General features: G+C 54.2%; 1 protein-coding gene across 3 annotated transcripts; it reads left to right on the forward strand.

Moving 5' to 3' along the window:
* The first annotated feature begins 2,124 nt into the window (after positions 1-2,124).
* On the forward strand, positions 2,125-20,783 carry bxdc2 (brix domain containing 2). Of its 3 annotated transcripts, XR_009512991.1 has the most exons (11): positions 2,125-2,247; positions 2,999-3,110; positions 5,305-5,348; positions 5,925-5,995; positions 7,380-7,429; positions 7,614-7,687; positions 8,575-8,625; positions 12,340-12,441; positions 12,824-12,952; positions 19,315-19,986; positions 20,025-20,783. XR_009512991.1 is itself a non-coding variant. In XM_059974046.1 (10 exons), exons 1-10 carry the CDS (start codon positions 2,209-2,211, stop codon positions 19,558-19,560), a joined length of 918 nt encoding a protein of 305 aa, XP_059830029.1. In that variant the 5' UTR covers positions 2,125-2,208; the 3' UTR covers positions 19,561-20,783. The 3 variants fall into 3 exon arrangements, 2 of the variants coding, with proteins under 2 accessions (XP_059830029.1, XP_059830030.1); XM_059974046.1 differs by having other exon boundaries at positions 19,315-20,783; XM_059974047.1 differs by lacking the exons at positions 19,315-19,986; positions 20,025-20,783 and adding an exon at positions 14,586-14,692.
* Positions 20,784-27,022: the final 6,239 nt, after the last annotated feature.

Below are 27,022 nucleotides of genomic sequence, written 5' to 3' on the forward strand. Positions count from 1 at the left end.
GTGATAGATGTAAAACCGAGACAGCTACACTGACACACATAGTTTGGTCTTGTTCTATACTGGAACAGTTTTGGAAGTCAGTTTTTCTACAATTTCTAAACCACTTAAAATTAATTTACAGCCTAACAAATTAACTGTGCTCTTTGGAATAATACCTCAAAATATTTGTGGTATTTCTTTGTCTGACCAACATGTTATTGCGTTTGTTACATTGATACTAGGAGGGCCATTCTGTTGAAGTGGAAGGATACGTCGGCTCCCACTCTGTCACGATGGTTCTCTCAAGTGATGTTATGTCTTAGTTTGGAGAAAATTAGAAGTCGAACCTTCGAACCTATGTTTGATTTTGAGAAAAGATGGGGTCCATTTGCTCGTTACTACCATTTGAGTTAATTCATCGATTTCCTCCACGATCTAATTGTAAGTGTTGGTATTTTTTTGCTGGTGGTTCGATGTTTATCTTTAGAAGCTTTTTGTATGACGCAGGCTCCGGGGTTGAACACCTAATTGGGGGCTTTTTATTCTCACTTTCTTACTTTAGTAGGGTTTTTTCTTTTCTTCTCTATTTTTGTGTCACCATATTTTTTAGTCCTTAATATTGTTTTTTTCTCTTCTGAGACATTGGAAGTATTAACTTCGATGTACTCATGTTATTTTGTTTAATAATAATAAAAAGATTTGAAAAGAAAGAAGAAGGAACATTGTGAAGAAGAAATCACAAAGACCTCAAGAAAGAGACAACTTCAGAGTTTCAGTTAACTGATGCAGACCAGACAAAACACAGAAATAACAACAAAAAAAAGGACCATGTGAGAAAGTCTACTCGTGTTCGTAAATCCCCCCGGAGAGACTGATAGAGACATGTTAAATTATGTATTTGTTCTGATCAATGTTGCTAATTTTTTTTAAGGAAAGGAAGATGTGGTGATATCACGTGTCAGAATGTGATTGGACAGAGTTTGGAGCATGTGCAGAAATAATGGAATGTTCTAGAAAACATGGCTGTAAGAAATGTGGTTTGATTGCTGTAAATAAAAGTTCTATTCTTCCAGAACATGATTCTTTATTAGTAGCCTACGCTAATATAAAGAACACAACAGCCTCTTCTCCTTGGAGCGATGGAGGATGAGAGGTGACCTGATGGCAGTGTATAAGATGATGAGAGGCATTGATCGTCTGGATAGCCAGGGGCTTTTTCCCAGGGCTAAAATAGCTAACACGAGGGGATATAGCTTCAAAATGCTTGGAAGTTGGTACAAGGAGGATGTCAGAGGAAGTTTTACACACAGAGTGGTGGGTGCATGGAATACACTGCCAGTGCCAGTGGTAGAGGTGGATACAATAGGGTCTTTTAAGGGACTGTTAGATAGGCAAATGGAGCTTAGGAAAATAGAGGGCTATGCGGAGGGTAATTCTAGGGAGTTTCTAGAGTAGGTTACGTGGTAAGCACAACATTGTGGGCTGAAGGGCCAGTAATGAGCTGTAGATTTCTATGTTTTATGATGTAGCGCGTTCTGTAGAGATTGAAAAATTGTGTGTTGAATGTGGTGGAGAAAATGATTATAGTAAGTGTAGAGAAGGTATTAGGCCAAAATGTACTAATTGTGGTGGGGAACAGAGCTCTGCTTGTGAATGCTGTCCTGCATATTAGAAAGCTTTGAAAGTGTAGTGTCCTCGTTTCAAAATGAGCATATTATATGATAAACAAACATTTGTTACTTTCATGGCAGATGCGCTTAAATGTGCAGAACAAAATAAAAGCAGGATTTAAAATATAGAATCATAAAAACTGCAGAAAAGCATCCAAAGATGAAAGACTTGGCTTTATTAGGTGCTTTCCAAGGAGGGCGAATAACATTGAGACTTCAAAGAAGGGCTATTAATTGTTTTTAAAAATTATTTTCTTTTTATTTATTCTCTTTTTCATTGTTTGACAATGTAATGATATTAACCATTAGCAAATAGTGAGGAGATTTTAATGCTGATGGTCCTATGCGGGATTGTAGTGAGAAGGGTGGCGGAGGAAGACTTTCTGGGGGTGCTTGAGCGATGTTTGGAAGGCGGAGGTAAAGCTCCTCTCGCTGACCGACTGGAAGGGCAGATGGGAGCCGGAACCAAGGGACTGTCGGAAGGTGAAGAGGTGGCACCTTCGGGTGGCGGGGGGAAGGGTGTAGATGTGGCGACACCGGAAGTGGCTACGGCGTGGCGATGGTGATGGCGGTGGAGGTGCCGGGACCCGTCAGTCGGGTGAGGAGGAGACAGAGGGCCGGGGCGAGGGAGTTCGCACCACGAAGGGGTCACTTTGAGCCGGGGAACCAGGGAAACCGGGACTAGTGCGGGCGGGGGGGAAGTGTTCCGGGACGGTCAGCCCGTTGACGGGTCGGGACTGTGTGTGGTGGTGGGGGGAAAGAAATGGAACCGGGAGGAGAGTCGGGGGGGGGGTATTTGAGGAAGAGGAGCTGGGGCAGTGAGGTGAAGGGAGGCTGGGAGCAAAACTGGAAGGAACAGTGGGGCTAGGGAGGGAGACGGGGTCCGGGACTAGTCATTGGGGGAGGAGAAAGGGAGGGGGATAGTGTTAGTGGTGTAGAAGGGACCAAGGTCTGGGGTTGGAATGGGTTAGGACTGGGTGGGACCAGACAGTCGGCTGCAGGCTCTGGGGTGATAGATACTGGGGGAATGAATGAAGATGGAGTATGGTGGAGAGAGAGAAGTGAACGTAACATGGGTTGGCTCCAATCAGGGGAAGCATTGCAGAGTTGTTGAAATAAAATGGAATAATGTTGAGACCAGAGCCTGATGATCAAGCTACAGACAGGAAGTGGGCCACAAAGATGTAGGGGTATAGAGGCCAGGGGGGATCACATTGGTGGAGAGGGAAGGGGGTCACAGATGGGGAGGGGTGTGGGGTCAGAGGGGGTTACAGAGTTGGGACCAGAGTAATTGTAGATGGTGATGTGAGGTATCTGTACATGCTAATTGGATGTTCTTGCTCTCACAGGGAAGATGGACGAACAAGGAGCGAGTTCTGATCTTTTCCTCACGGGGGATTAGCTACCGGACACGACACCTAATGCAGGACTTGCGCACTCTGATGCCTCATGCTAAACCAGGTATCCAGATTCTGTGTGATCTCTGCTTGCCGTTTCATGTCTCTTACTGGCCAATCTTTGGATGTGGAGAGAGGATTCCCTGCTTCTCTTCAGTAAGCACAGTGCAGGTGACGCTTATGGGGGGAGAATGACCAGTCCAGTTTGCCTGACATGTAGTCATTCAAAGACTTGAATAGTTCTGCCCCAGTTGTGTTAGTTGGCAGCAGCAGTGCACACAACATATCCTCGTGCACATCGTCTTGAAATATATATCGCACATAAACCAGCAGTATCACCTTGTTGTCAATATCAGTAGACCCATCGACCTGGATGGCATACCATGGTGACTCGTTAAGCCGTTCCAACAGCTGTGCTTCGATGTCCTCCGCTATGTCATCGATTCTTGAAATTGTGGTAGCTGAAAGAGAAATCTGTGCCATCTTGTTAGCTGCAGCTTCTCCCAACAGTTCACGGCACATGTCCTTGGCAGCAGGCGGAATGAATTCTTCACCAACAATGAAAGTCTTCTTAGTCTTAGTAATATGGCTAGCCACTAAATAAGATGCTCTCAGAGCAGCAGCATTTGTGGAGGTGTTGGCACTCAGCACTTGCTTCTGTACTGCTTGCTCATGTTTTTTTCTGCTCAAAAAACTCAACAGGTTTGTCTTTAAGTGCAGGGTGCTTGGATTCGAGGTGCTGGAGCAGTTTTGAGGGCTTCATTCCCTCATTAGACAGCTTGTCGCCACATATCACACACGGGGCTTGGAACGTGCGAGTCACCGGTCGCATTAAAGCCATATTTTATGTACGACTTGTCGTATTTTCTGTTGAAGGAAGATTTTTTTTTGCAGTCTCAGCCTCAGCTGTCTGCATTATCACCATAGTTAGGCCTTTTATGTCCCCTACCACCTCTTCCAAAGAAACTCTCAAGCGACATTTGTTTTTTTACTCATCGAGTAGTTGTAGGTTAATGACCGACTGATATCCTCGTGTGTGTTTAAGTACAACAGTGGGTATGACGGAATGAGGAAAGGTGCAGCTGACTCATATTGTTTCATATTGCCAAATCATATCGTTTTCTTGCGGTCCAGTGAGAGGGTCCTTAATGATGGATGCTGCCTTTTTGAGGCATCGCCTTTTGAAGATGCCCTCAATGCCAGACAGGCGAGTGTCCATGATGGAGCTGGCGTGAGTTTGCAACTTTCTGCAGCATTTTTCCAGTCCTGTGTAGTGGCCCCTCCATAATGAATGGTGATTCAACCAGTCAGAATGCTCTTCATAGTAGAACTGGAATGAATGGAATTTATAGAGACACGTTGATTGTCTAGCCGAGGGTGAGATGGGGTTTAGGTGCTAAGAGATTGTGGTGAGTGATTGTTAATCAATGGGTTTCAATATGGTAAATAGCAGTAGACTTTTTTCACTGAGGGTGGGTGACTGCAACTAGAGGTCATGGATTAAGGTGAAATAGGAAATATTTAGGGGGAACCTGAGGGAGAGCTTCACTTGGAGGATGGTGAGAGTGCCAGGGGATGAAGGTTCAATTGCAACATTTAAGAGAGGTTTGGGAAAGTACATGGATGGGAGGAGTATGGAGGGCAGTGATCCCAGTGCAGACTGGTGAGTGTGGGCGGAAACCCGGGCTGGTGTGGTTGAGGGGTCTGTTCCTATTCTGCAGTGGCTCCGTTGCTCACTGTGCTTGCGCCTGTGGGAAAGGAAATTACTTTTGGCTCAATGTCTTTACTCGTGACCAAGGGGGCAGATATGAACTTCATCCCTCGGCAGCTCGTTCCACACTCTCATCAGCCAACTTCATCTCATTCTCAGAAATTGCCCTGAGGTTCCGAAGTTCAAAAGCTGGAAGTAAATTTATTATCAAACTACACACCAAATACAACCCTGAGATTCACTTTCCTGCAGACATTCACAAAAACAAAACACAACACAACAGAATCAGTGAAAGAGCACACCCAGCAGGACTTACAAACAAACGGTGCAAATAATAATGAAAATCGTGAACATGAGGCGAAGAATCCTGGAAACCGAGTCCAGAGGTTGTGGGGACAGTTCAGTGTTGGGGCGAGAGTCTGGTGGATGAGGGGTAATAACTGTTACTGGTCCAGCTGGACAGGTCTGGTTTTCCGGAGCATTTTGGCCAGTTGTGATTTTCCGAGGATTCCTGCCTGTGTCATTAATGTCAGCTCTCTCTTTCCAGACACCAAAATGGATCGCAAAGACAAGCTGTTTGTCATAAATGAGGTGAGTCAGCTCCAATGGCTGGAGAGGGGTGGGGAATGGGGTAAGTATCCAGCCCACTTTGGTCTGCCCCAGCCGGTGCCCACCTCTCTTCTGGCATCTCATGAGGGCTGTACTCTGGCAGACGGTGAGTGCAGGGTCACTGAAGACCCACTGTTGGATTTGGGGTCTCCCTCTTCACTGGTGGGTGTGCTGGTAGCCGCATTCTCCCTAGGCCACAGCTCTCTGGTGTTATCACTGGCCTCGTGGGGCTGGGTGGGTTATTCACTGCTGAGAGAGCAAGGTTCCCCATGGTCAGTGACAACGGCCATGCTGAGAGGGAGAAGGCCCTTTGGACTACAGTCTGAATTACACAAGCCGCTTTGTGCCGGTGCCAGTCTCCCCCCCCACCTCCATCGCTCGATGCCTTCTGGTGTCTGGCGCTCCGTGGAGCTTCTGTGTCCGGGATGGCCGTCCTCGCTGAGGTAGAAAGGTGTTGCTGCTGGGTGCTGTGGGCCAACCTCGCTGAGGTAGAAAGGAGTTGCTGCTGGGTGCTGTGGGCTGGTGTGACCAGGGCTGTCTGTTTCCACCCCCCAACAGATCTGTGAAATGAAGAACTGTAACAAATGCATCTACTTCGAAGCCAAGAAGAAGCAGGACCTCTACATGTGGTGAGTGACGGGAAGTATCGTGCTGCTTGAGTCTGGGTTTCTCGGTGTTCACGGGACTGGACACAGCCATCTGGGTTTCTCGGTGTTAACGGGACTGGACACAGCCGTCTGGGTTTCTCGGTGTTAACGGGACTGGACCCAGCCGTCTGGGTTTCTCGTTGTTAACGGGACTGGACACAGCCGTCTGGGTTTCTCGGTGTTAACGGGACTGGACACAGCCGTCAGGGTTTCTCGGTGTTAGCGGGACTGGACACAGCCGTCTGGGTTTCTCGGTGTTCACGGGACTGGACACAACCATCTGGGTTTCTCGGTGTTCACGGGACTGGACACAGCCGTCTGGGTTTCTCGGTGTTAACGGGACTGGACACAGCCGTCTGGGTTTCTCGGTGTTCATGGGACTGGACACAGCCGTCTGGGTTTCTCGGTGTTAACGGGACTGGACACAGCCGTCTGGGTTTCTCGGTGTTCACGGGACTGGACACAGCCGTCTGGGTTTCTCGGTGTTAACGGGACTGGACCCAGCCGTCTGGGTTTCTCGGTGTTAACGGGACTGGACCCAGCCGTCTGGGTTTCTTGTTGTTAACGGGACTGGACACAGCCGTCTGGGTTTCTCGGTGTTAACGGGACTGGACACAGCTGTCAGGGTTTCTCGGTGTTAGCGGGACTGGACACAGCCGTCTGGGTTTCTCGGTGTTCACGGGACTGGACACAACCGTCTGGGTTTCTCGGTGTTCACGGGACTGGACACAGCCGTCTGGGTTTCTCGGTGTTAACGGGACTGGACACAGCCGTCTGGGTTTCTCGGTGTTCATGGGACTGGACACAGCCGTCTGGGTTTCTCGGTGTTAACGGGACTGGACACAGCCGTCTGGGTTTCTCGGTGTTCACGGGACTGGACACAGCCGTCTGGGTTTCTCGGTGTTAACGGGACTGGACACAGCCGTCTGGGTTTCTCGGTGTTCACGGGACTGGACACAGCCGTCTGGGTTTCTCGGTGTTCACGGGACTGGACACAGCCGTCTGGGTTTCTCGGTGTTCACGGGACTGGACACTGTCTCCAGTCACCATCTGAGGGGGTAGGGATGACTCGGTGCAGGTGTGGTTTGGTCTGTGGGATAATTAAAGCATTTGGCAGTGTGACTTGGGAAAGTTACATTTGGGACAGAACCGGGTGTAGCTGAGTGAGCCGTTCTCCTGCAGGATTAGTGCCGCAGTCCGTACTTGGCCCTGATGGGTTTGGAAGTGGAAATTGAAGTTGATCAGATGGGTTCGACCCTCTGGAAGAAGTTCTGTAAGGAGTTGGGATTGCGTGTGAGAGTGTGGTTTGATACCCCGATATGTTAGGGCAGAGACAGATGACTGAACAATGCCTCTTATGTTTCAGGGTGTCCAATGTCCCCCACGGCCCCTCGGCCAAGTTCCTGGTGCAGAACGGTAGGTATTTCCGGTCTAATGGTTCGGGGCAGGGGCTGAGGGTGCACACTGTTGGGGAGTCAGCTCGAGGCATGGGGTCTCCTCAGGGCTGCTGGGACAGGGCAGATGGGAGGATGTGCTGCTCAGTGGCTGCACTTCCCGGGAGCCTCGGACCCCCGTGCTGATGGTTATGCTTGTTTTGCAGTACACACCCTGGCTGAGCTGAAGATGACGGGGAACTGTCTCCGGGGGTCCAGGCCCCTCCTCTCCTTCGATCCGGTAACATGCCTGACTCAGTCCTGCTTCCTTTGGAATCCCTGCCGCAACCCCCCCTCACTCGTGCGCATTCCCTCTACCCTTCCCACTGCCCAGTCCCTCCCTCCCCGAACTCTGCTTCTTCCCAATCCTTCACTCACCCCTGCTCTGTCCTTCTCCCTTTTCACTCTCTTCTTTCCCCACTCCCCCGCTTCTCTTCCCCCCCTTCCCCCCCGAATGGCTCCCTGAACTACGGTGCCAGTTGCTCATCCTTCCTAAAGCCTCCACTCTCATCCACGCAGAGAGCAAGAATCTCAGACCTGTTGGACAGCTCAAGGGCTGAGGCTCCTCAAGGACAGTCTCTTGGATCCCTCTACCCACCTCACTCGCAGTCACACCCTCTTGTCCCTGACCACAGACTGAATTTGAGGCAGCTAATCTGCCTCCTGAAACAGAGAATCCAGGTAGCTCTCCCCCTCCCTGATGTGCTGCAGTGTTTAGGCTCAGATTCCAGGTCATCAACTTTGAGCCTGAGTTCCTCGAGCAGCCGACACTTGCTGCAGATGTGGTCACCAGGAACCACGATGGGGTCCACCAGCTCCCACAGCATGCAGCTACAGCACATCACCCGATCCTGCATCATTTAATTAGCTGTAATTTGGTGACCTTTTATTTTTAACACTACAAAAGCCTTGTCTGTGCCTCCTCGTTGAAGCCTCTTGAGCCAAAGCCTTGTTCCCACTCATACACTGGTCCACTCACCGTGGCTGCTCCACTTTGTCCCTGCTTTATGAATAATGAATTAGCTTTATAATGCATGATGCTTTATGAATTAGCAGGGCCCTGCTCCTGCTGATGAATTGCAAATTGATTTGTCCGTCGCTAATGACTGCTTCTCTCCCTCTCTGCAGATGTTTGATCAGGAGCCTCATTACCAGTTGTTGAAAGAGCTGTTCATCCAGGTGAGTGTGTCTCGATTCCCCACTGCCCCCATTCCTGAGCAGTTACCCATACTGGGCTGTTTGACTGCAGACAACTCTGTGATTAAACTGTCCACCGTGTGACAACCGGAGGGTGGTGGGGGCATCCTGTGGCACTGTCCCCACATCAGATGTGACAACCACACATCCGAGTTGGTATACAGCTAGTGCACCTGTGATAAGGTTCCCCCATGGGCGGCTGCTCCCAAAGATCTGATTGCATGGGACCAGGGGATCGGTGTTAGTAACTCTGCAGATGACCCCAAATAGGTACTGTAGAGAACAGTGGTTTGCAGAGGACATTAAAATAGGTGGTGTCGTTGGCAGTGAGGATGATTGTCAGGATCTTGATCAGTTGAGGAAAGGAGGGGTTTAATTCAGATAAGTTGTATGTTGAGGAGACAAATGATGGTGGGGCATTCCTGTGAATGGTAGGGTTCTGCGGTGTGTTGTAGGACAGGGGGACCTCACAGTGTGAGTGTGTGGTTCCTCGAAAGTGGAGTCACAGCTAGGCAGAGTGCTGAAGGAGGATTTTGGCTTGCTGGTTTTAGTCAGTCAGGGCACTGGGAGGTCATAGTGCAGTGACACAATATTAGACCACATTTGGTATATTGTGTTCAGTTGTGCTCACCCTGGGACAAAGAAGATAACATTAGGAAGAGTGCATAGGAGATTTACGAGGATGTGACCAGGACTCGAGGGGCATAGGAGATTTACGAGGATGTGACCAGGACTTGAGGGGCATAGGAGATTTACGAGGATGTGACCAGGACTCGAGGGGCATAGGAGATTTACGAGGATGTGACCAGGACTCGAGGGGCATAGGAGATTTACGAGGATGTGACCAGGACTCGAGGGGCATAGGAGATTTACGAGGATGTGACCAGGACTCGAGGGGCATAGGAGATTTACGAGGATGTGACCAGGACTCGAGGGGCATAGGAGATTTACGAGGATGTGACCAGGACTCGAGGGGCATAGGAGATTTACGAGGATGTGACCAGGACTCGAGGGGCATAGGAGATTTACGAGGATGTGACCAGGACTCGAGGGGCATAGGAGATTTACGAGGATGTGACCAGGACTCGAGGGGCATAGGAGATTTACGAGGATGTGACCAGGACTTGAGGGGCATAGGAGATTTACGAGGATGTGACCAGGACTCGAGGGGCATAGGAGATTTACGAGGATGTGACCAGAACTCGAGGGGCATAGGAGATTTACGAGGATGTGACCAGGACTCGAGGGGCATAGGAGATTTACGAGGATGTGACCAGGACTCGAGGGGCATAGGAGATTTACGAGGATGTGACCAGGACTCGAGGGGCATAGGAGATTTACAAGGATGTGACCAGGACTCGAGGGGCATAGGAGATTTACGAGGATGTGACCAGGACTCGAGGGGCATAGGAGATTTACGAGGATGTGACCAGAACTCGAGGGGCATAGGAGATTTACGAGGATGTGACCAGGACTCGAGGGGCATAGGAGATTTACGAGGATGTGACCAGGACTCGAGGGGCATAGGAGATTTACGAGGATGTGACCAGGACTCGAGGGGCATAGGAGATTTACGAGGATGTGACCAGGACTCGAGGGGCATAGGAGATTTACGAGGATGTGACCAGGACTCGAGGGGCATAGGAGATTTACGAGGATGTGACCAGAACTCGAGGGGCATAGGAGATTTACAAGGATGTGACCAGGACTCGAGGGGCTGAGTGAGCAGAGTGGAGCTTTGAAGCGTAGGTGAGTGAGGGTGATCATGTGGAGGGGCATAGTGAGAGTGTGCATTGTCTCTCCCAGGGTTAGTGAGTCAAGAGCAAGAGTGTGCAGGTTTATTGTGAGAGAGGAGAGAGTGAATAGGAAGCTGAGGGGCAACGTTTTCATCCAGAAATCTGTATGTGGAACAAGCTGCCAGAGGCAGGTACTTTAACAACTCTTAAAACTATTTGGACAGTTACTTGGTTGGGAAAGTTTTAGAGGGGTGTGGGCCAAACATGGACAAATGGGAACAGCTTAGGTGGCAATCTCAGTTAACATGGACTAGATGGGCCAAAGGGCCTGATTTCCTGTGGTGTGACAGTGGTCACAAGCACTTGCTGGGGAAGCTACAGGGATTCAGCAAAGGCAGGGAGACTTCGTCAGTCTGGTGCATGAGCTGGGGGGTGGATGGGTGTGTAAGTGGATGGGTGTGTAAATGAGCTGGGGTTTGGGCTGCTGTGTAAATGAGCTGGGGGTTGGGCAGGTGTGCAAGTGAGCTGGGGGGATGGTCGGGTGTGTGTACCCGGGGAGGGGGAGAGGGGGTGGTCGGGTGTGTATACCCGGGGAGGGGGAGAGGGGGTGGTCGGGTGTGTGTACCCGGGGAGGGGGAGAGGGGGTGGTCGGGTGTGTGTACCCGGGGAGGGGGAGAGGGGGTGGTCGGGTGTGTGTACCCGGGGAGGGGGAGAGGGGGTGGTCGGGTGTGTGTACCCGGGGAGGGGGAGAGGGGGTGGTCGGGTGTGTGTACCCGGGGAGGGGGAGAGGGGGTGCTCGGGTGTGTGTACCCGGGGAGGGGGAGAGGGGGTGCTCGGGTGTGTGTACCCGGGGAGGGGGAGAGGGGGTGCTCGGGTGTGTGTACCCCGGGAGGGGGAGAGGGGGTGGTCGGGTGTGTGTACTCGGGGAGGGGGAGAGGGGGTGGTCGGGTGTGTGTACTCGGGGAGGGGGAGAGGGGGTGGTCGGGTGTGTGTACCCGGGGAGGGGGAGAGGGGGTGGTCGGGTGTGTGTACCCGGGGAGGGGGAGAGGGGGTGGTCGGGTGTGTGTACCCGGGGAGGGGGAGAGGGGGTGGTCGGGTGTGTGTACCCGGGGAGGGGAAGAGGGGGTGGTCGGGTGTGTGTACCCGGGGAGGGGAAGAGGGGGTGGTCGGGTGTGTGTACTCAGGGAGGGGGAGAGGGGGTGGTCGGGTGTGTGTACTCAGGGAGGGGGAGAGGGGGTGCTCGGGTGTGTGTACTCAGGGAGGGGGAGAGGGGGTGGTCGGGTGTGTGTACTCGGGGAGGGGGAGAGGGGGTGGTCGGGTGTGTGTACTCGGGGAGGGGGAGAGGGGGTGGTCGGGTGTGTGTACCCGGGGAGGGGGAGAGGGGGTGGTCGGGTGTGTGTACCCGGGGAGGGGAAGAGGGGGTGGTCGGGTGTGTGTACCCGGGGAGGGGAAGAGGGGGTGGTCGGGTGTGTGTACTCAGGGAGGGGGAGAGGGGGTGGTCGGGTGTGTGTACTCAGGGAGGGGGAGAGGGGGTGCTCGGGTGTGTGTACTCAGGGAGGGGGAGAGGGGGTGGTCGGGTGTGTGTACACGGGGAGGGGGAGAGGGGGTGGTCGGGTGTGTGTACCCGGGGAGGGGGAGAGGGGGTGGTCGGGTGTGTGTACCCGGGGAGGGGGAGAGGGGGTGGTCGGGTGTGTGTACCCGGGGAGGGGGAGAGGGGGTGGTCGGGTGTGTGTACCCGGGGAGGGGAAGAGGGGGTGGTCGGGTGTGTGTACCCGGGGAGGGGAAGAGGGGGTGGTCGGGTGTGTGTACTCAGAGAGGGGGTGGTCGGGTGTGTGTACTCAGGGAGGGGGAGAGGGGGTGCTCGGGTGTGTGTACTCAGGGAGGGGGAGAGGGGGTGGTCGGGTGTGTGTACCCTGGGAGGCAGTAACAAATTTGGTGGGTAACCTGGTTTCCATTGCAGACCTTCTCCACGCCTCGCTACCACCCGCGGAGCCAACCATTCGTTGACCACGTCTTCACCTTTACTGTCACCGACGGCCGCATCTGGTTCCGCAACTACCAGGTCAGTCCCTCCATTAGTCGGTGTCCAGGCTGTCCCCAAACCTCGCCAGTGTCCACTGCCCCTCCATCGCCTGTGTTTGGGCCGGCCATTCAGCCGCGAGTTGGTGGGAGTGGGGCTCCCGTTATCCTGAGACTTGCTCAGAGAGGCTCAATAGGGTCGGGAGTGAATCCGGCTCCCTTCTCCCTCGAATAGCTCCCCACCCTCCACACATCCTCCCTTCCGTACCTCATCGCATTCTGTACCCCTCCTCCCCATGGACATTTCCACCCGGTGTTGGGGGGTGGGTCCATGTTCCACACTGGGTGGTGCGGGTGCTGAGGGGTGACCTCACACCCTCACTGCGTCTGACCTTGGGACCCACACTCCCTGTCTTGTGTTACAGATTATCGAGGAGGACGGCTCTCTGGTGGAGATTGGACCTCGGTTTGTTCTGAACCTCATTAAGATTTTCCGCGGCAGTTTTGGGGGTCAAACGCTGTACGAAAATCCAAAGTACTGCTCTCCAAATGTGGTAAGTACCGGGATGGGGATTGTTCCTTGGAGCACCTTCCTCCCTCCTTCACTCCACACAACTCTCCCTCGAAGCCACTCCTCTCTCACTCTGCACGACAATCCTTTGCTCTGTGCAACTCCTTTGGAGTCTCCCTTCCCCCGCTCCGTGCGACTCTCCCTCGCAGCCACCCCTCCCGAGGTGTCAGGTTGTGGTGGTGTACACTGACCTCTGCCCTGCTCCCTGACCAGCACCGGAGAATGCCCTCGGAGTCACCCCTCCGTCACTCCGTGTGACTCTCCCTCGGAGCTGCCCCTCCGTCACTCCGTGTGACTCTCCCTCGGAGCTGCCCCTCCGTCACTCCGTGTGACTCTCCCTCGGAGCCGCCCCTCCGTCACTCCGTGTGACTCTCCCTCGGAGCCGCCCCTCCGTCACTCCGTGTGACTCTCCCTCGGAGCCGCCCCTCCGTCACTCCGTGTGACTCTCACTCGGAGCCGCCCCTCCGTCACTCCGTGTGACTCTCCCTCGCAGCCGCCCCTCCATCACTCCATCTGACTCTCCCTCGGAGCCGCCCCTCCGTCACTCCGTGTGACTCTCCCTCGGAGCCGCCCCTCCATCACTCCGTGTGACTCTCCCTCATAGCCGCCCCTCCCTCACTCCGTGTGACTCCCTCGGAGCCGTCACTCTGACTCTCCCTCGGAGCCGCCCCTCCGTCACTCCGTGTGACTCTCCCTCGGAGCCGCCCCTCCCTCACTCCGTGTGACTCCCTCGGAGCTGCCCCTCCGTCACTCCGTGTGACTCTCCCTCGGAGCTGCCCCTCCGTCACTCCGTGTGACTCTCCCACGGAGCCGCCCCTCCGTCACTCCGTGTGACTCTCCCTCGGAGCTGCCCCTCCGTCACTCCGTGTGACTCTCCCTCGGAGCCGCCCCTCCATCACTCCGTGTGACTCTCCCTCGGAGCCGCCCCTCCCTCACTCCGTGTGACTCCCTCGGAGCCGTCACTCTGACTCTCCCTCGGAGCCGCCCCTCCGTCACTCCGTGTGACTCTCCCTCGGAGACGCCCCTCCCTCACTCCGTGTGACTCCCTCGGAGCTGCCCCTCCGTCACTCCGTGTGACTCTCCCTCGGAGCTGCCCCTCCGTCACTCCGTGTGACTCTCCCTCGGAGCCGCCCCTCCGTCACTCCGTGTGACTCTCCCTCGGAGCCGCCCCTCCCTCACTCCGTGTGACTCCCTCGGAGCTGCCCCTCCGTCACTCCGTGTGACTCTCCCTCGGAGCTGCCCCTCCGTCACTCCGTGTGACTCTCCCTCGGAGCCGCCCCTCCGTCACTCCGTGTGACTCTCCCTCGGAGCTGCCCCTCCGTCACTCCGTGTGACTCTCCCTCGGAGCCGCCCCTCCATCACTCCGTGTGACTCTCCCTCGGAGCTGCCCATCCCTCACTCCGTGTGACTCTCCCTCGGAGCTGCCCCTCCATCACTCCGTGTGACTCTCCCTCGGAGCCGCCCCTCCCGGGTGTTGTACACTGACCTCTGCCCTGCTCCCTGACCAGCACCGGAGGATGCCCTCGGAGCCGCCCCTCCGTCACTCCGTGTGACTCTCCCTCGGAGCCGCCCCTCCCGGGTGTTGTACACTGACCTCTGCCCTGCTCCCTGACCAGCACCGGAGGATGCTGCGAGCAGAGGCGGCCCTCCGTCACTCCGTGTGACTCTCCCGGGTGTTGTACACTGACCTCTGCCCTGCTCCCTGACCAGCACCGGAGGATGCCCTCGGAGCCGCCCCTCCCGGGTGTTGTACACTGACCTCTGCCCTGCTCCCTGACCAGCACCAGAGGATGCCCTCGGAGCCGCCCCTCCCGGGTGTTGTACACTGACCTCTGCCCTGCTCCCTGACCAGCACCGGAGGATGCCCTCGGAGCCGCCCCTCCGTCACTCCGTGTGACTCTTCCTCGGAGCTGCCCCTCCGTCACTCCGTGCGACTCTCCCTCGGAGCCGCCCCTCCGTCACTCCGTGTGACTCTCCCTCGGAGCCGCCCCTCCGTCACTCCGTGTGACTCTTCCTCGGAGCTGCCCCTCCGTCACTCCGTGCGACTCTCCCTCGGAGCCGCCCCTCCGTCACTCCGTGCGACTCTCCCTCGGAGCCGCCCCTCCGTCACTCCGTGTGACTCTTCCTCGGAGCTGCCCCTCCGTCACTCCGTGCGACTCTCCCTCGGAGCCGCCCCTCCATCACTCCGTGTGACTCCCTCGGAGCCGCCCCTCCGTCACTCCGTGCGACTCTCCCTCGGAGCCGCCCCTCCCGGGTGTTGTACACTGACCTCTGCCCTGCTCCCTGACCAGCACCGGAGGATGCCCTCGGAGCCGCCCCTCCGTCACTCCGTGTGACTCTCCCTCGGAGCCGCCCCTCCCGGGTGTTGTACACTGACCTCTGCCCTGCTCCCTGACCAGCACCGGAGGATGCTGCGAGCAGAGGCGGCCCTCCGTCACTCCGTGTGACTCTCCCGGGTGTTGTACACTGACCTCTGCCCTGCTCCCTGACCAGCACCGGAGGATGCCCTCGGAGCCGCCCCTCCCGGGTGTTGTACACTGACCTCTGCCCTGCTCCCTGACCAGCACCAGAGGATGCCCTCGGAGCCGCCCCTCCCGGGTGTTGTACACTGACCTCTGCCCTGCTCCCTGACCAGCACCGGAGGATGCCCTCGGAGCCGCCCCTCCGTCACTCCGTGTGACTCTTCCTCGGAGCTGCCCCTCCGTCACTCCGTGCGACTCTCCCTCGGAGCCGCCCCTCCGTCACTCCGTGTGACTCTCCCTCGGAGCCGCCCCTCCGTCACTCCGTGTGACTCTTCCTCGGAGCTGCCCCTCCGTCACTCCGTGCGACTCTCCCTCGGAGCCGCCCCTCCGTCACTCCGTGCGACTCTCCCTCGGAGCCGCCCCTCCGTCACTCCGTGTGACTCTTCCTCGGAGCTGCCCCTCCGTCACTCCGTGCGACTCTCCCTCGGAGCCGCCCCTCCATCACTCCGTGTGACTCCCTCGGAGCCGCCCCTCCGTCACTCCGTGCGACTCTCCCTCGGAGCCGCCCCTCCGTCACTCCGTGTGACTCCCTCGGAGCCGTCACTCTGACTCTCCCTCGGAGCTGCCCCTCCATCACTCCGTGTGACTCCCTCGGAGCCGCCCCTCCGTCACTCCGTGCGACTCTCCCTCGGAGCCGCCCCTCCGTCACTCCGTGTGACTCCCTCGGAGCCGTCACTCTGACTCTCCCTCGGAGCTGCCCCTCCCTCACTCCGTGTGACTCCCTCGGAGCCGCCCCTCCGTCACTCCGTGTGACTCTCCCTCGGAGCTGCCCCTCCGTCACTCCGTGTGACTCTCCCTCAGAGCCGACCCTCCCTCACTCCATGTGACTCTCCCTCGGAGCTGCCCCTCCGTCACTCCGTGTGACTCTCCCTCGGAGCCGCCCCTCCATCCGTGTGACTCTCCCTCGGAGCCGCCCCTCCCTCACTCCGTGTGACTCTCCCTCGGAGCCGCCCCTCCATCACTCCATCTGACTCTCCCTCGGAGCCGCCCCTCCGTCACTCCGTGTGACTCTCCCTCGGAGTCGCCCCTCCATCACTCCGTGTGACTCTCCCTCATAGCCGCCCCTCCCTCACTCCGTGTGACTCCCTCGGAGCCGTCACTCTGACTCTCCCTCGGAGCCGCCCCTCCGTCACTCCGTGTGACTCTCCCTCGGAGCCGCCCCTCCCTCACTCCATGTGACTCCCTCAGAGCTGCCCGTCACTCCGTGTGACTCTCCCTCGGAGCTGCCCCTCCGTCACTCCGTGTGACTCTCCCACGGAGCCGCCCCTCCGTCACTCCGTGTGACTCTCCCTCGGAGCTGCCCCTCCGTCACTCCGTGTGACTCTCCCTCGGAGCTGCCCCTCCATCACTCCGTGTGACTCCCTCGGAGCCGCCCCTCCGTCACTCCGTGCGACTCTCCCTCGGAGCCGCCCCTCCGTCACTCCGTGTGACTCCCTCGGAGCCGTCACTCTGACTCTCCCTCGGAGCTGCCCCTCCCTCACTCCGTGTGACTCCCTCGGAGCCGCCCCTCCGTCACTCCGTGTGACTCTCCCTCGGAGCTGCCCCTCCGTCACTCCGTGTGACTCTCCCTCAGAGCCGCCCCTCCCTCACTCCATGTGACTCTCCCTCGGAGCTGCCCCTCCGTCACTCCGTGTGACTCTCCCTCGGAGCCGCCCCTCCATCCGTGTGACTCTCCCTCGGAGCCGCCCCTCCCTCACTCCGTGTGACTCTCCCTCGGAGCCGCCCCTCCATCACTCCATCTGACTCTCCCTCGGAGCCGCCCCTCCGTCACTCCGTGTGACTCTCCCTCGGAGCCGCCCCTCCATCACTCCGTGTGACTCTCCCTCATAGCCGCCCCTCCCTCACTCCGTGTGACTCCCTCGGAGCCGTCACTCTGACTCTCCCTCGGAGCCGCACCTCCGTCACTCCGTGTGACTCTCCCTCGGAGCCGCCCCTCCCTCACTCCATGTGACTCCCTTGGAGCTGCCCCTCCGTCACTCCGTGTGACTCTCCCTCGGAGCTGCCCCTCCGTCACTCCGTGTGACTCTCCCACGGAGCCGCCCCTCCGTCACTCCGTGTGACTCTCCCTCGGAGCTGCCCCTCCGTCACTCCGTGTGACTCTCCCTCGGAGCTGCCCCTCCGTCACTCCGTGTGACTCTCCCTCGGAGCTGCCCCTCCATCACTCCGTGTGACTCTCCCTCATAGCCGCCCCTCCCTCACTCCGTGTGACTCCCTCGGAGCCGTCACTCTGACTCTCCCTCGGAGCCGCCCCTCCGTCACTCCGTGTGACTCTCCCTCAGAGCCGCCCCTCCCTCACTCCATGTGACTCCCTCGGAGCTGCCCGTCACTCCGTGTGACTCTCCCTCGGAGCTGCCCCTCCGTCACTCCGTGTGACTCTCCCACGGAGCCGCCCCTCCGTCACTCCGTGTGACTCTCCCTCGGAGCTGCCCCTCCGTCACTCCGTGTGACTCTCCCTCGGAGCTGCCCCTCCATCACTCCGTGTGACTCCCTCGGAGCCGCCCCTCCGTCACTCCGTGCGACTCTCCCTCGGAGCCGCCCCTCCGTCACTCCGTGTGACTCCCTCGGAGCCGTCACTCTGACTCTCCCTCGGAGCTGCCCCTCCCTCACTCCGTGTGACTCCCTCGGAGCCGCCCCTCCGTCACTCCGTGTGACTCTCCCTCGGAGCTGCCCCTCCGTCACTCCGTGTGACTCTCCCTCAGAGCCGCCCCTCCCTCACTCCATGTGACTCTCCCTCGGAGCTGCCCCTCCGTCACTCCGTGTGACTCTCCCTCGGAGCCGCCCCTCCATCCGTGTGACTCTCCCTCGGAGCCGCCCCTCCCTCACTCCGTGTGACTCTCCCTCGGAGCCGCCCCTCCATCACTCCGTGTGACTCTCCCTCATAGCCGCCCCTCCCTCACTCCGTGTGACTCCCTCGGAGCCGTCACTCTGACTCTCCCTCGGAGCCGCCCCTCCGTCACTCCGTGTGACTCTCCCTCGGAGCCGCCCCTCCCTCACTCCATGTGACTCCCTCGGAGCTGCCCCTCCGTCACTCCGTGTGACTCTCCCTCGGAGCTGCCCCTCCGTCACTCCGTGTGACTCTCCCACGGAGCCGCCCCTCCGTCACTCCGTGTGACTCTCCCTCGGAGCTGCCCCTCCGTCACTCCGTGTGACTCTCCCTCGGAGCTGCCCCTCCGTCACTCCGTGTGACTCTCCCTCGGAGCCGCCCCTCCCTCACTCCGTGTGACTCCCTCGGAGCCGTCACTCTGACTCTCCCTCGGAGCCGCCCCTCCGTCACTCCGTGTGACTCTCCCTCGGAGACGCCCCTCCCTCACTCCGTGTGACTCCCTCGGAGCTGCCCCTCCGTCACTCCGTGTGACTCTCCCTCGGAGCTGCCCCTCCGTCACTCCGTGTGACTCTCCCTCGGAGCCGCCCCTCCGTCACTCCGTGTGACTCTCCCTCGGAGCCGCCCCTCCCTCACTCCGTGTGACTCCCTCGGAGCTGCCCCTCCGTCACTCCGTGTGACTCTCTCTCGGAGCCGCCCCTCCGTCACTCCGTGTGACTCTCCCTCGGAGCCGCCCCTCCGTCACTCCGTGTGACTCTCCCTCGGAGCTGCCCCTCCGTCACTCCGTGTGACTCTCCCTCGGAGCCGCCCCTCCATCACTCCGTGTGACTCTCCCTCGGAGCTGCCCCTCCCTCACTCCGTGTGACTCTCCCTCGGAGCTGCCCCTCCATCACTCCGTGTGACTCTCCCTCGGAGCTGCCCCTCCGTCACTCCGTGTGACTCTCCCTCGGAGCCGCCCCTCCCGGGTGTTGTACACTGACCTCTGCCCTGCTCCCTGACCAGCACCGGAGGATGCTGCGAGCAGAGGCGGCCGGTCGCTTTGCCGAGAGACAGAACATGAAGGAGCTGCAGCGATTTCGGCGACAGGAACAGCTGGTGACCCTACCTGAGGACCCCACCCATGCAGTGTTTGACACTCCTGCCCCACAGAAACTGCCCCAGGTCCAGCAGGCACCTCCCCAGACCGCACACAGCGCCAGATCCCAGAAGAAACTCTACAAACGCCAGCGGCTCAGGCTACAGAAATAGTAGACTATGGGGAGGGGCTGTCTACATCCTCATTTCTTCCCTCCCTCACGCACCCCTGCCCCTCTTTTTGCCCGCACTGGACAAGGAAGATGTTTACCCTCTTCACCCTCCTCTTCCCCTAATCCTCCCTTCTCTGCCCTTCTCTCAGCCAGAAGAAACTACAAATGCCAGCAGCAGTGGTCGACTATCTTCCCCCACCTCTCCTATCCTAACCAGGGAAGGGTTTGTTTGCTGGGAGGGGACCCTTCGCTTTGCTCCAGCTGCAGTCACCGGACACTGCATCTCACTGCTCTCAGGAAGGTGGGAGGGGTCCGTGTAGTGTGGTGTGTCTGTCCATCCCCAGGAAGGGTCAGTGTAGAGTGGTGTGTCTGTCCATCCCCAGGGAGGGTCGGTGTAGAGTGGTGTGTCTGTCCATCCCCAGGGAGGGTCAGTGTAGAGTGGTGTGTCTGTCCATCCCCAGGGAGGGTCAGTGTAGAGTGATGTGTCTGTCCATCCCCAGGGAGGGTCAGTGTAGAGTGATGTGTCTGTCCATCCCCAGGGAGGGGTCCGTGTAGAGTGGTGTGTCTGTCCATCCCCAGGGAGGGTCGGTGTAGAGTGATGTGTCTGTCCATCCCCAGGGAGGGGTCCGTGTAGAGTGGTGTGTCTGTCCATCCCCAGGGAGGGGTCCGTGTAGAGTGATGTGTCTGTCCATCCCCAGGGAGGGGTCCGTGTAGAGTGATGTGTCTGTCCATCCCCAGTGAGGGTCAGTGTAGAGTGGTGTGTCTGTCCATCCCCAGGGAGGGTCGGTGTAGAGTGGTGTGTCTGTCCATCCCCAGGGAGGGGTCCGTGTAGAGTGGTGTGTCTGTCCATCCCCAGGGAGGGGTCCGTGTAGAGTGGTGTGTCTGTCCATCCCCAGGGAGGGGTCCGTGTAGAGTGATGTGTCTGTCCATCCCCAGTGAGGGTCAGTGTAGAGTGGTGTGTCTGTCCATCCCCAGTGAGGGGTCCGTGTAGAGTGGTGTGTCTGCTGATCCCGGGGGATGGGATGTTGCTCTCGGAGGGTGACGAGGGAGGGGTTGGTGCTGAGTTGTGAATGTCTGCTGATCCTGAAGGAGGGGAAGTTGTTCTCAGAGGGTAACGAGGGTGAGGTCTGTCATGAGTGGTGTCTGTCTGCCGATCCTGTGGGATGTTCTCAGAGGTTGGGTTATTTTATATGACAACATAATAAATGTTTGTTTCCAACTCCAGTGTGTTGTGAAGTTGTTTTTATGCCAAACGAGGTAATGGTCAAGTGGGGGAGGGGTGGAAGAGATAAGGTAGAGGCTGTGCTGGTGAGGAGGGTACAGAAACAGCTTTAATATCACCGATAGGTGATGTGAAATTTATTGCTTTGTGGTAGAAAAACACAAATGTTCCTGGCCCTGATGGTGGATATTTGGTGACAGTGATGTGCTGGGCAGTTTTGACTGCCCATCGTAGAGCCTTCCTGTCTGTTGCAGTGCACTTTCCATACCAAGCAGTGATGCAGCTTGTAGGGATGCTCTCTACTGTAGAAAAATGTAAAGTCCAAATCTCTTCAGCCTCCTTACAGAGGCATTGCTGAGCTTTCTGAATGGGCAATAAACCCTTGAGCATTACCTTACTGTTTTAGAGGTTGTATGTGATGTGCACTCCCTGGAGTTTGAAATTAATAGTGTGGCATTCTGAGACTATCAGTGAATCTAGTCTTGGTCTCAGTGTCACATCCTTGCTCTCCTAATATCCCTGTTTTTGAGGTAGAGAGTTCCAAAGATTCACGTTCCTTGGAAAGAATATTGTCAACCCATTACTCAAATCTCTGCTCCAGTTGCAGACCTCCACTGCAGGAAGAATCTCACCCCCACCCTCAGTCCCCGTCTCAATCTTGTGTTTCAGTGAGACTCCCTCAAGCCTGCACTTCATGCTGGCAGTCAACTGAGTGAACCTTCTTGTAGAGTTGTACAGCCCAGAAACAGCACCCTACGGCCACTGCACCAGACTGCACCCATCTCCCACGTACCTCAGTGGAGCTGTAGCCTTTACTGATCCCACTTAGTCTTGGAATGATAATGTGAATCAGAATCAGGTTTAATATCACTGGCATATGTTGTGAAATTTGTATTTAATACATATTGAAACTATTGCAGTAAGAAATGTATATACATTTTAAATTAAGTAAATACTGCAAGAAGAGAAAAACAATTTATTGCCCTTTCAGAAATGTGATGGCAGTCGGGAAGATGTTACTGAAATGTTGAACATGTGTCTTCAGACTCCGGTACCAGCTCCCTGATGGTAGCTGTAAGAGGAGGGCATGTCCTGGATGGTGGATGCCATTCTCTTGAGACATCGTCTTTTGAAGATGTTCTCGATGATGGGGAGGCTTGTGCCCACGATGGAGCTGACTGAATGCAGTACCCCGAAAACACATCCTTAACGATTGATTCCACCATCTTTCTTACCACTGAGGTCAGACTAACTGGCCTATGATTTATTTTCTTCTGCCTCTCCGTTCTTGAAGAGTGGAGTGCTATTTTCAATTTACCAATCCTCTGGAACCATGACAGAATCTAGTGACTCATGAAAGATCATTACTTTTGCCTCCACTATCTCTTCAGCCACCTCTTTCAGAACCCTGGAGGGTAGTCATGTGGTTCAAGTGACTTATCTACCTTCAGCTTCCTGAGCACCTTCTCCCTAGTAACAGCAATTGCACTCATCTCTACCTGCTAACACACTCAAACTTCTGACATTCTGCTGATGTCTTCCACGGTGAAGCCTGATGCAAAATACTTGTACAGTTCATCCACCATTTTCAGCAGTCTAAAACCTACTCTTGCCTCTCTTTTACCAATGATATCTTTGATATTATTGGCTAGCTTACTTCATATTTCATCTTTTTCCCTGTGGCTTTTTTTAATTGCCTTCTATTGGTTTTTAAAAGTTTTCCAATCCTCCAGCTTTTGTGCTATTATATGCTCTCTCTTTTGCTTTTATGTTGGCTTTGACTTCAATTGTTAGCCACAGATTCCTGATCAATCCTTTGGAATACCACTTTAGCATGTATCTATCTTGCACCTTCCAAATTGCTTCCATAAACCCCCTCCAGCCATTCCTGTTAAGTGTCCCCTCCTACTTAACTTTGGCCAACTCCTCACTCATGTCTGCAATTCCTGTTATTCCACTGTAATGCCATCATCCCTGCCAGTGTTTTTTTCCAATCAATTCTTGCCAAGTCCTCTTCTCATAACTTCTCCAGTTATAGTGGTGGTGGTACAGGAGCCAAGTCCTCTTTCATCTGACTAGCTTCTCCTCAAATTGCAGGGTGAATTCTATCATATAATGATCCCTGCTTTCTAAAGTTTCCTTTACCTTAAGCTCTCTAATGAAATCCAGTTACACAACACTCAATCTAGAATAGCTGGTCCCCGAGTGTGCTCAACCACAAACTGCTCTGAAGAGCTATCTTGAGGGCATTCAATAACTTCTCTCATTTGGAATCTTGCACCAACCTGATTTTTCCAATCTACCTGCATATTGAAATCCCTCATGACTATCACACTTTTGACCTGCCTCTTCCTGGGAAGGCAGGACTTGTACAGAAGGGACAGTTTGTCCCTGAACTGGAGGGGCTCTGATATCCTAGTAGGAAGGCTTGTTAATGCTGCTTGGCAAATTTAAACCAGAGTTGCAGGGTGATGGGAACCAGAGCGCCAGAACGTTTAGTGCAGGCAAGTGTTGGTAAGACCATGACAAGTTAGGAGTCAAGAAGTTGAGCCTGGTGTGACTAGTGTTCTGAGCTGCATATATTTCAATGAAAGAAGTATCATAGGAAAGGTAGATGATAGTGCTACAGATGAGGTAGCTGGTTTATAAACAGAGGCAATGTGTAGTGAGGAGAGGCACGTGTAGTGTATTGAAAGAGGCAGGAAGGCAGAGGGGACAGGCTTGGTAAAAAATGACATTAAATCATTAGAATGAGGTGACACAGGATTGGAAGATGTTAATTCATTGTGGATAGAGCTAAGGAACTGCAAGGGTAAAGAGACTCTAATGGGAGTTGTATACAGACCCCCAAACAGTAGTACAGATGTGGTCTACAATTTAAAATGTGAGATAGGAAGTGCATGCCAAAAGGGCAATGCTCCAATAGTCATGGGAGATTTCAATATACAGGTAGATTAGGAAAATCAGGTTGGTGCTGGATTCCAAGAGGGGGACTTCTACAAAGCTTACCAGATAGCTTTTTAGAACAGCTCATGGTTGAGCCCACAAGGGTATCAGCTATTCTGGAGAGGGTGTTGTGCAGTGAATGAGAATTGAGTAGAGAACTGAAGGAAAAAGAACACTTAGGGAAAGTGATCATAATATGATCGAATTTACCCTGAAATTTGAGAAGAAGCTAAAGTCAGATGTATCAGTATTACAGTGGAATAAAGGGAATTACTGAGGCATGAGAGAGGAGTTGATTGGAAAAGAACACTGGCAGGGATGACGGCAGAACAGCAATGGCTGGAATTTCTGGAAGCAATTCAGAATGCACAGGATATATACATCCCAAAGAGGAAGAAGTATTCTAAAGGGAAGATGCCTCAACCGTGGCTAATGAGTAGTCAAAGACAACGTGAAAGCTAGAGTGGGCATATAATACAGCAAAGATCAGTGGGAAGTTAGAGGATTGGGAAGCTTAACTTTCGCTTTGGCTAGTGGCTAGATATAGGGGGGTGATAGCCCACCCTCCCGGCCCAGCCAAACTTAAGAAATCTCATTTGGTGGGATGCTGTGCGATGTGTCCCGTTACAAATCAGTACCCCAAAATAACAAACGGCACAATATGCAATTAAACGATTAAGCTTTTTATTTCTTACTTTGACTATATGGCTAGTAAAGAAAATTAAAAATAAGAAAAAAGGGCCGAATCTTATGAAACAGTCTGTGCACAATGTTGGATCTCACTGACAAGCCGATTGCCCACCATCGACCTCCTCCGATCGTCGCTGCCCTTCGGACCCTCGCTCCAAGTCCACCCTGTCCGGCGGTCTCTCAACTCTCTCCATTGCGTCTTCTCTCCTCAACTCTCCAAGGCAAAAGATCATGAAAATCTCTCTTCCAGACTCACAAGAAAGAACAACAGCTTTCCAAACCCCGTCATCTCTAGTCAGAACCCAAACATTGCTGCTACAGAGAAACCATTACACTATCAGTGAAACCCTACAGCACGTTACATAAAAATCGACAGAAGGCAACTAAAAATTCTTTAAGAACATAAAGATGGAATACAGCGGTCAGCTCGCCAATAATATAGTGAATACCAAAAGTTTCTTCAGATACATAAAATGTAAAAGAGAGGCAAGAGTGGATGTCAGACTGCTGGCAAGTGATGCTGGAGCAATAGTGAAGGGGGACAAGGAAGTGGCAAGTGAACTTAATAAGTATTTTGCATCATACTTCACTGTGGAAGATACTAGGCGTATGGTGGAAGTTCCAGGTGTCAGGGGTCATGAAGTGGTTTTCACAACCACAGATTCGGCAATACAGCAAATACAGCAATTGCGCTTGTGAATATGCACGTGTCAGCTAATTATTATTTCATTGTGATGGTATTTAACTCCACTCATTTTGTCATAGTGCTTGTCAAGACTTGAGCAAAGCACAACATCGTTCCACTGTCTGCTTGTATTCGGCCTTGCCTCGGATATTGGACTGTCGAGCCAACTGTCTCTGAAGCCAGCGGTATTTGTTTTATATTTAGTTATTCCTTTCAGCTGCAGTGTTGGCTTCGTTAAACATTTGAGAGTTTTAGTTAACAGCCCTGTCTGGTCTAGTATTTATTGTTTTCTTTTCCCTTTAGCTCTGTTCACATTAAAATCTGTGAACCATCGACCTGCTTCAGTGTCTCTCACTCCACACTTGGGCCATATCTGACCGTAGTGACAGTGGGTGAAGTTACCATTACCAGAGAGAGGTTCTTGGGAAACTGAAAGGTCTGAAGGTAGATAAATCACCTGGACCAGATGGTGTACACCCCTCTTCTGAAAGAGGGGGCTGAAGAGATTGTGGAGGCATTAGTAATGATAGAAAACCTACAACACAATACAGGCCATTCGGCCCATAAAGTTGTGTTGAACATGTCCCAACCTTAGAAATTATTAGGCTTACCTCTATTTTACTAAGCTTCATGTACCTATCCAAAAGTCTCTTAAAAGACCCTATCGTATCCACCTCCACCATCGCTGCCGGCAGCCCATTCCACGTACTCACCACTCTCTGCGTAAAAAAAACTTACTCCTGACATCTCCTCTGTACCTACTCCCCAGCACCTTAAACCTGTGTCCTCTTGTGTTAGCTATTTCAGCTCTGGGAAAAAGCCTCTGACTGTCCACACGACCAATGCCTCTCATCATCTTATACACCTCTATCAGGTCACCTCCAATCCTCCTTCACTCCAAGGAGAAAAGGCTGAGTTTACTGAACCTATTCTCATAAGGCATGGTCCCCAATCCAGGCAACATCCTTGTAAATCTCCTCTACACCCTTTCTATGGCTTCCACATCCTTCCTGTAGTGAGGCGACCAGAACTGAGCACAGTACTCCAAGTGGGGTCTGACCAGGGTCCTATATAGCTGCAGCATTACCTCTTGGCTCCTAAACTCAATCCCACGATTGATGAAGGCCAATGCACTGTATGCCTTCTTAACCACAGAGTCAACCTGCGTAGCAGCTTTGAGTGTCCTATGGACTCAGACCCCAAGATTCCTCTGATCCTCCACACTGCCAAGAGTCTTAACATTAATACTATACTCTGCCATCATATTTGACCTACCAAAATGAACCACTTCACACTTATCTGGGTGAAACTCTATCTGTCACTTCTCAGCCCAGTTTTGCATCCTATCAATGTCCCACTGGAACCTCCAACAGCCTGCACACTATCCACAATACCTCCAACCTTTGTGTCATCAGCAAACTTATTAACCCATCCCTCCACTTCCTCATCCAGGTCATTTATAAAAATCACGAAGAGTAGGGGTCCCAGAACAGATCCCTGAGGCACTCCACTGGTCACTGACCTCCATGCAGAATATGTCCCGTCTACAACCACTGTTTGCCGTCTGTGGGCTATCCAGTTCTGGATCCACAAAGCAACGTTCCCTTGGATCCCATGCCTCCTTACTTTCTCAATAAACCTTGCATGGGGTATCTTATCAAATGCCTTGCTGAAAGCCATGTACACTACATCTACGGCTCTACCTTCATCAACGTGTTTAGTCACATCCTCAAAAAATTCAATCAGGCTCGTAAGGCACGAACTTCCCTTGACAAAGTCATGTTGACTACCCCTTATTATATTGTACCTCTCCAAATGTTCATAAAGCCTGTCTCTCAGGATTTTCTCCATCAACTTACCAACCACTGAGGTAATACATTATGGTTTATAATTATCTAGGCTATCTCTACTACCTTTCTT

Source organism: Hypanus sabinus, chromosome 7 (assembly GCF_030144855.1).
Source record: "Hypanus sabinus isolate sHypSab1 chromosome 7, sHypSab1.hap1, whole genome shotgun sequence".
Classification (NCBI taxonomy): Eukaryota; Metazoa; Chordata; class Chondrichthyes; order Myliobatiformes; family Dasyatidae; genus Hypanus; species Hypanus sabinus.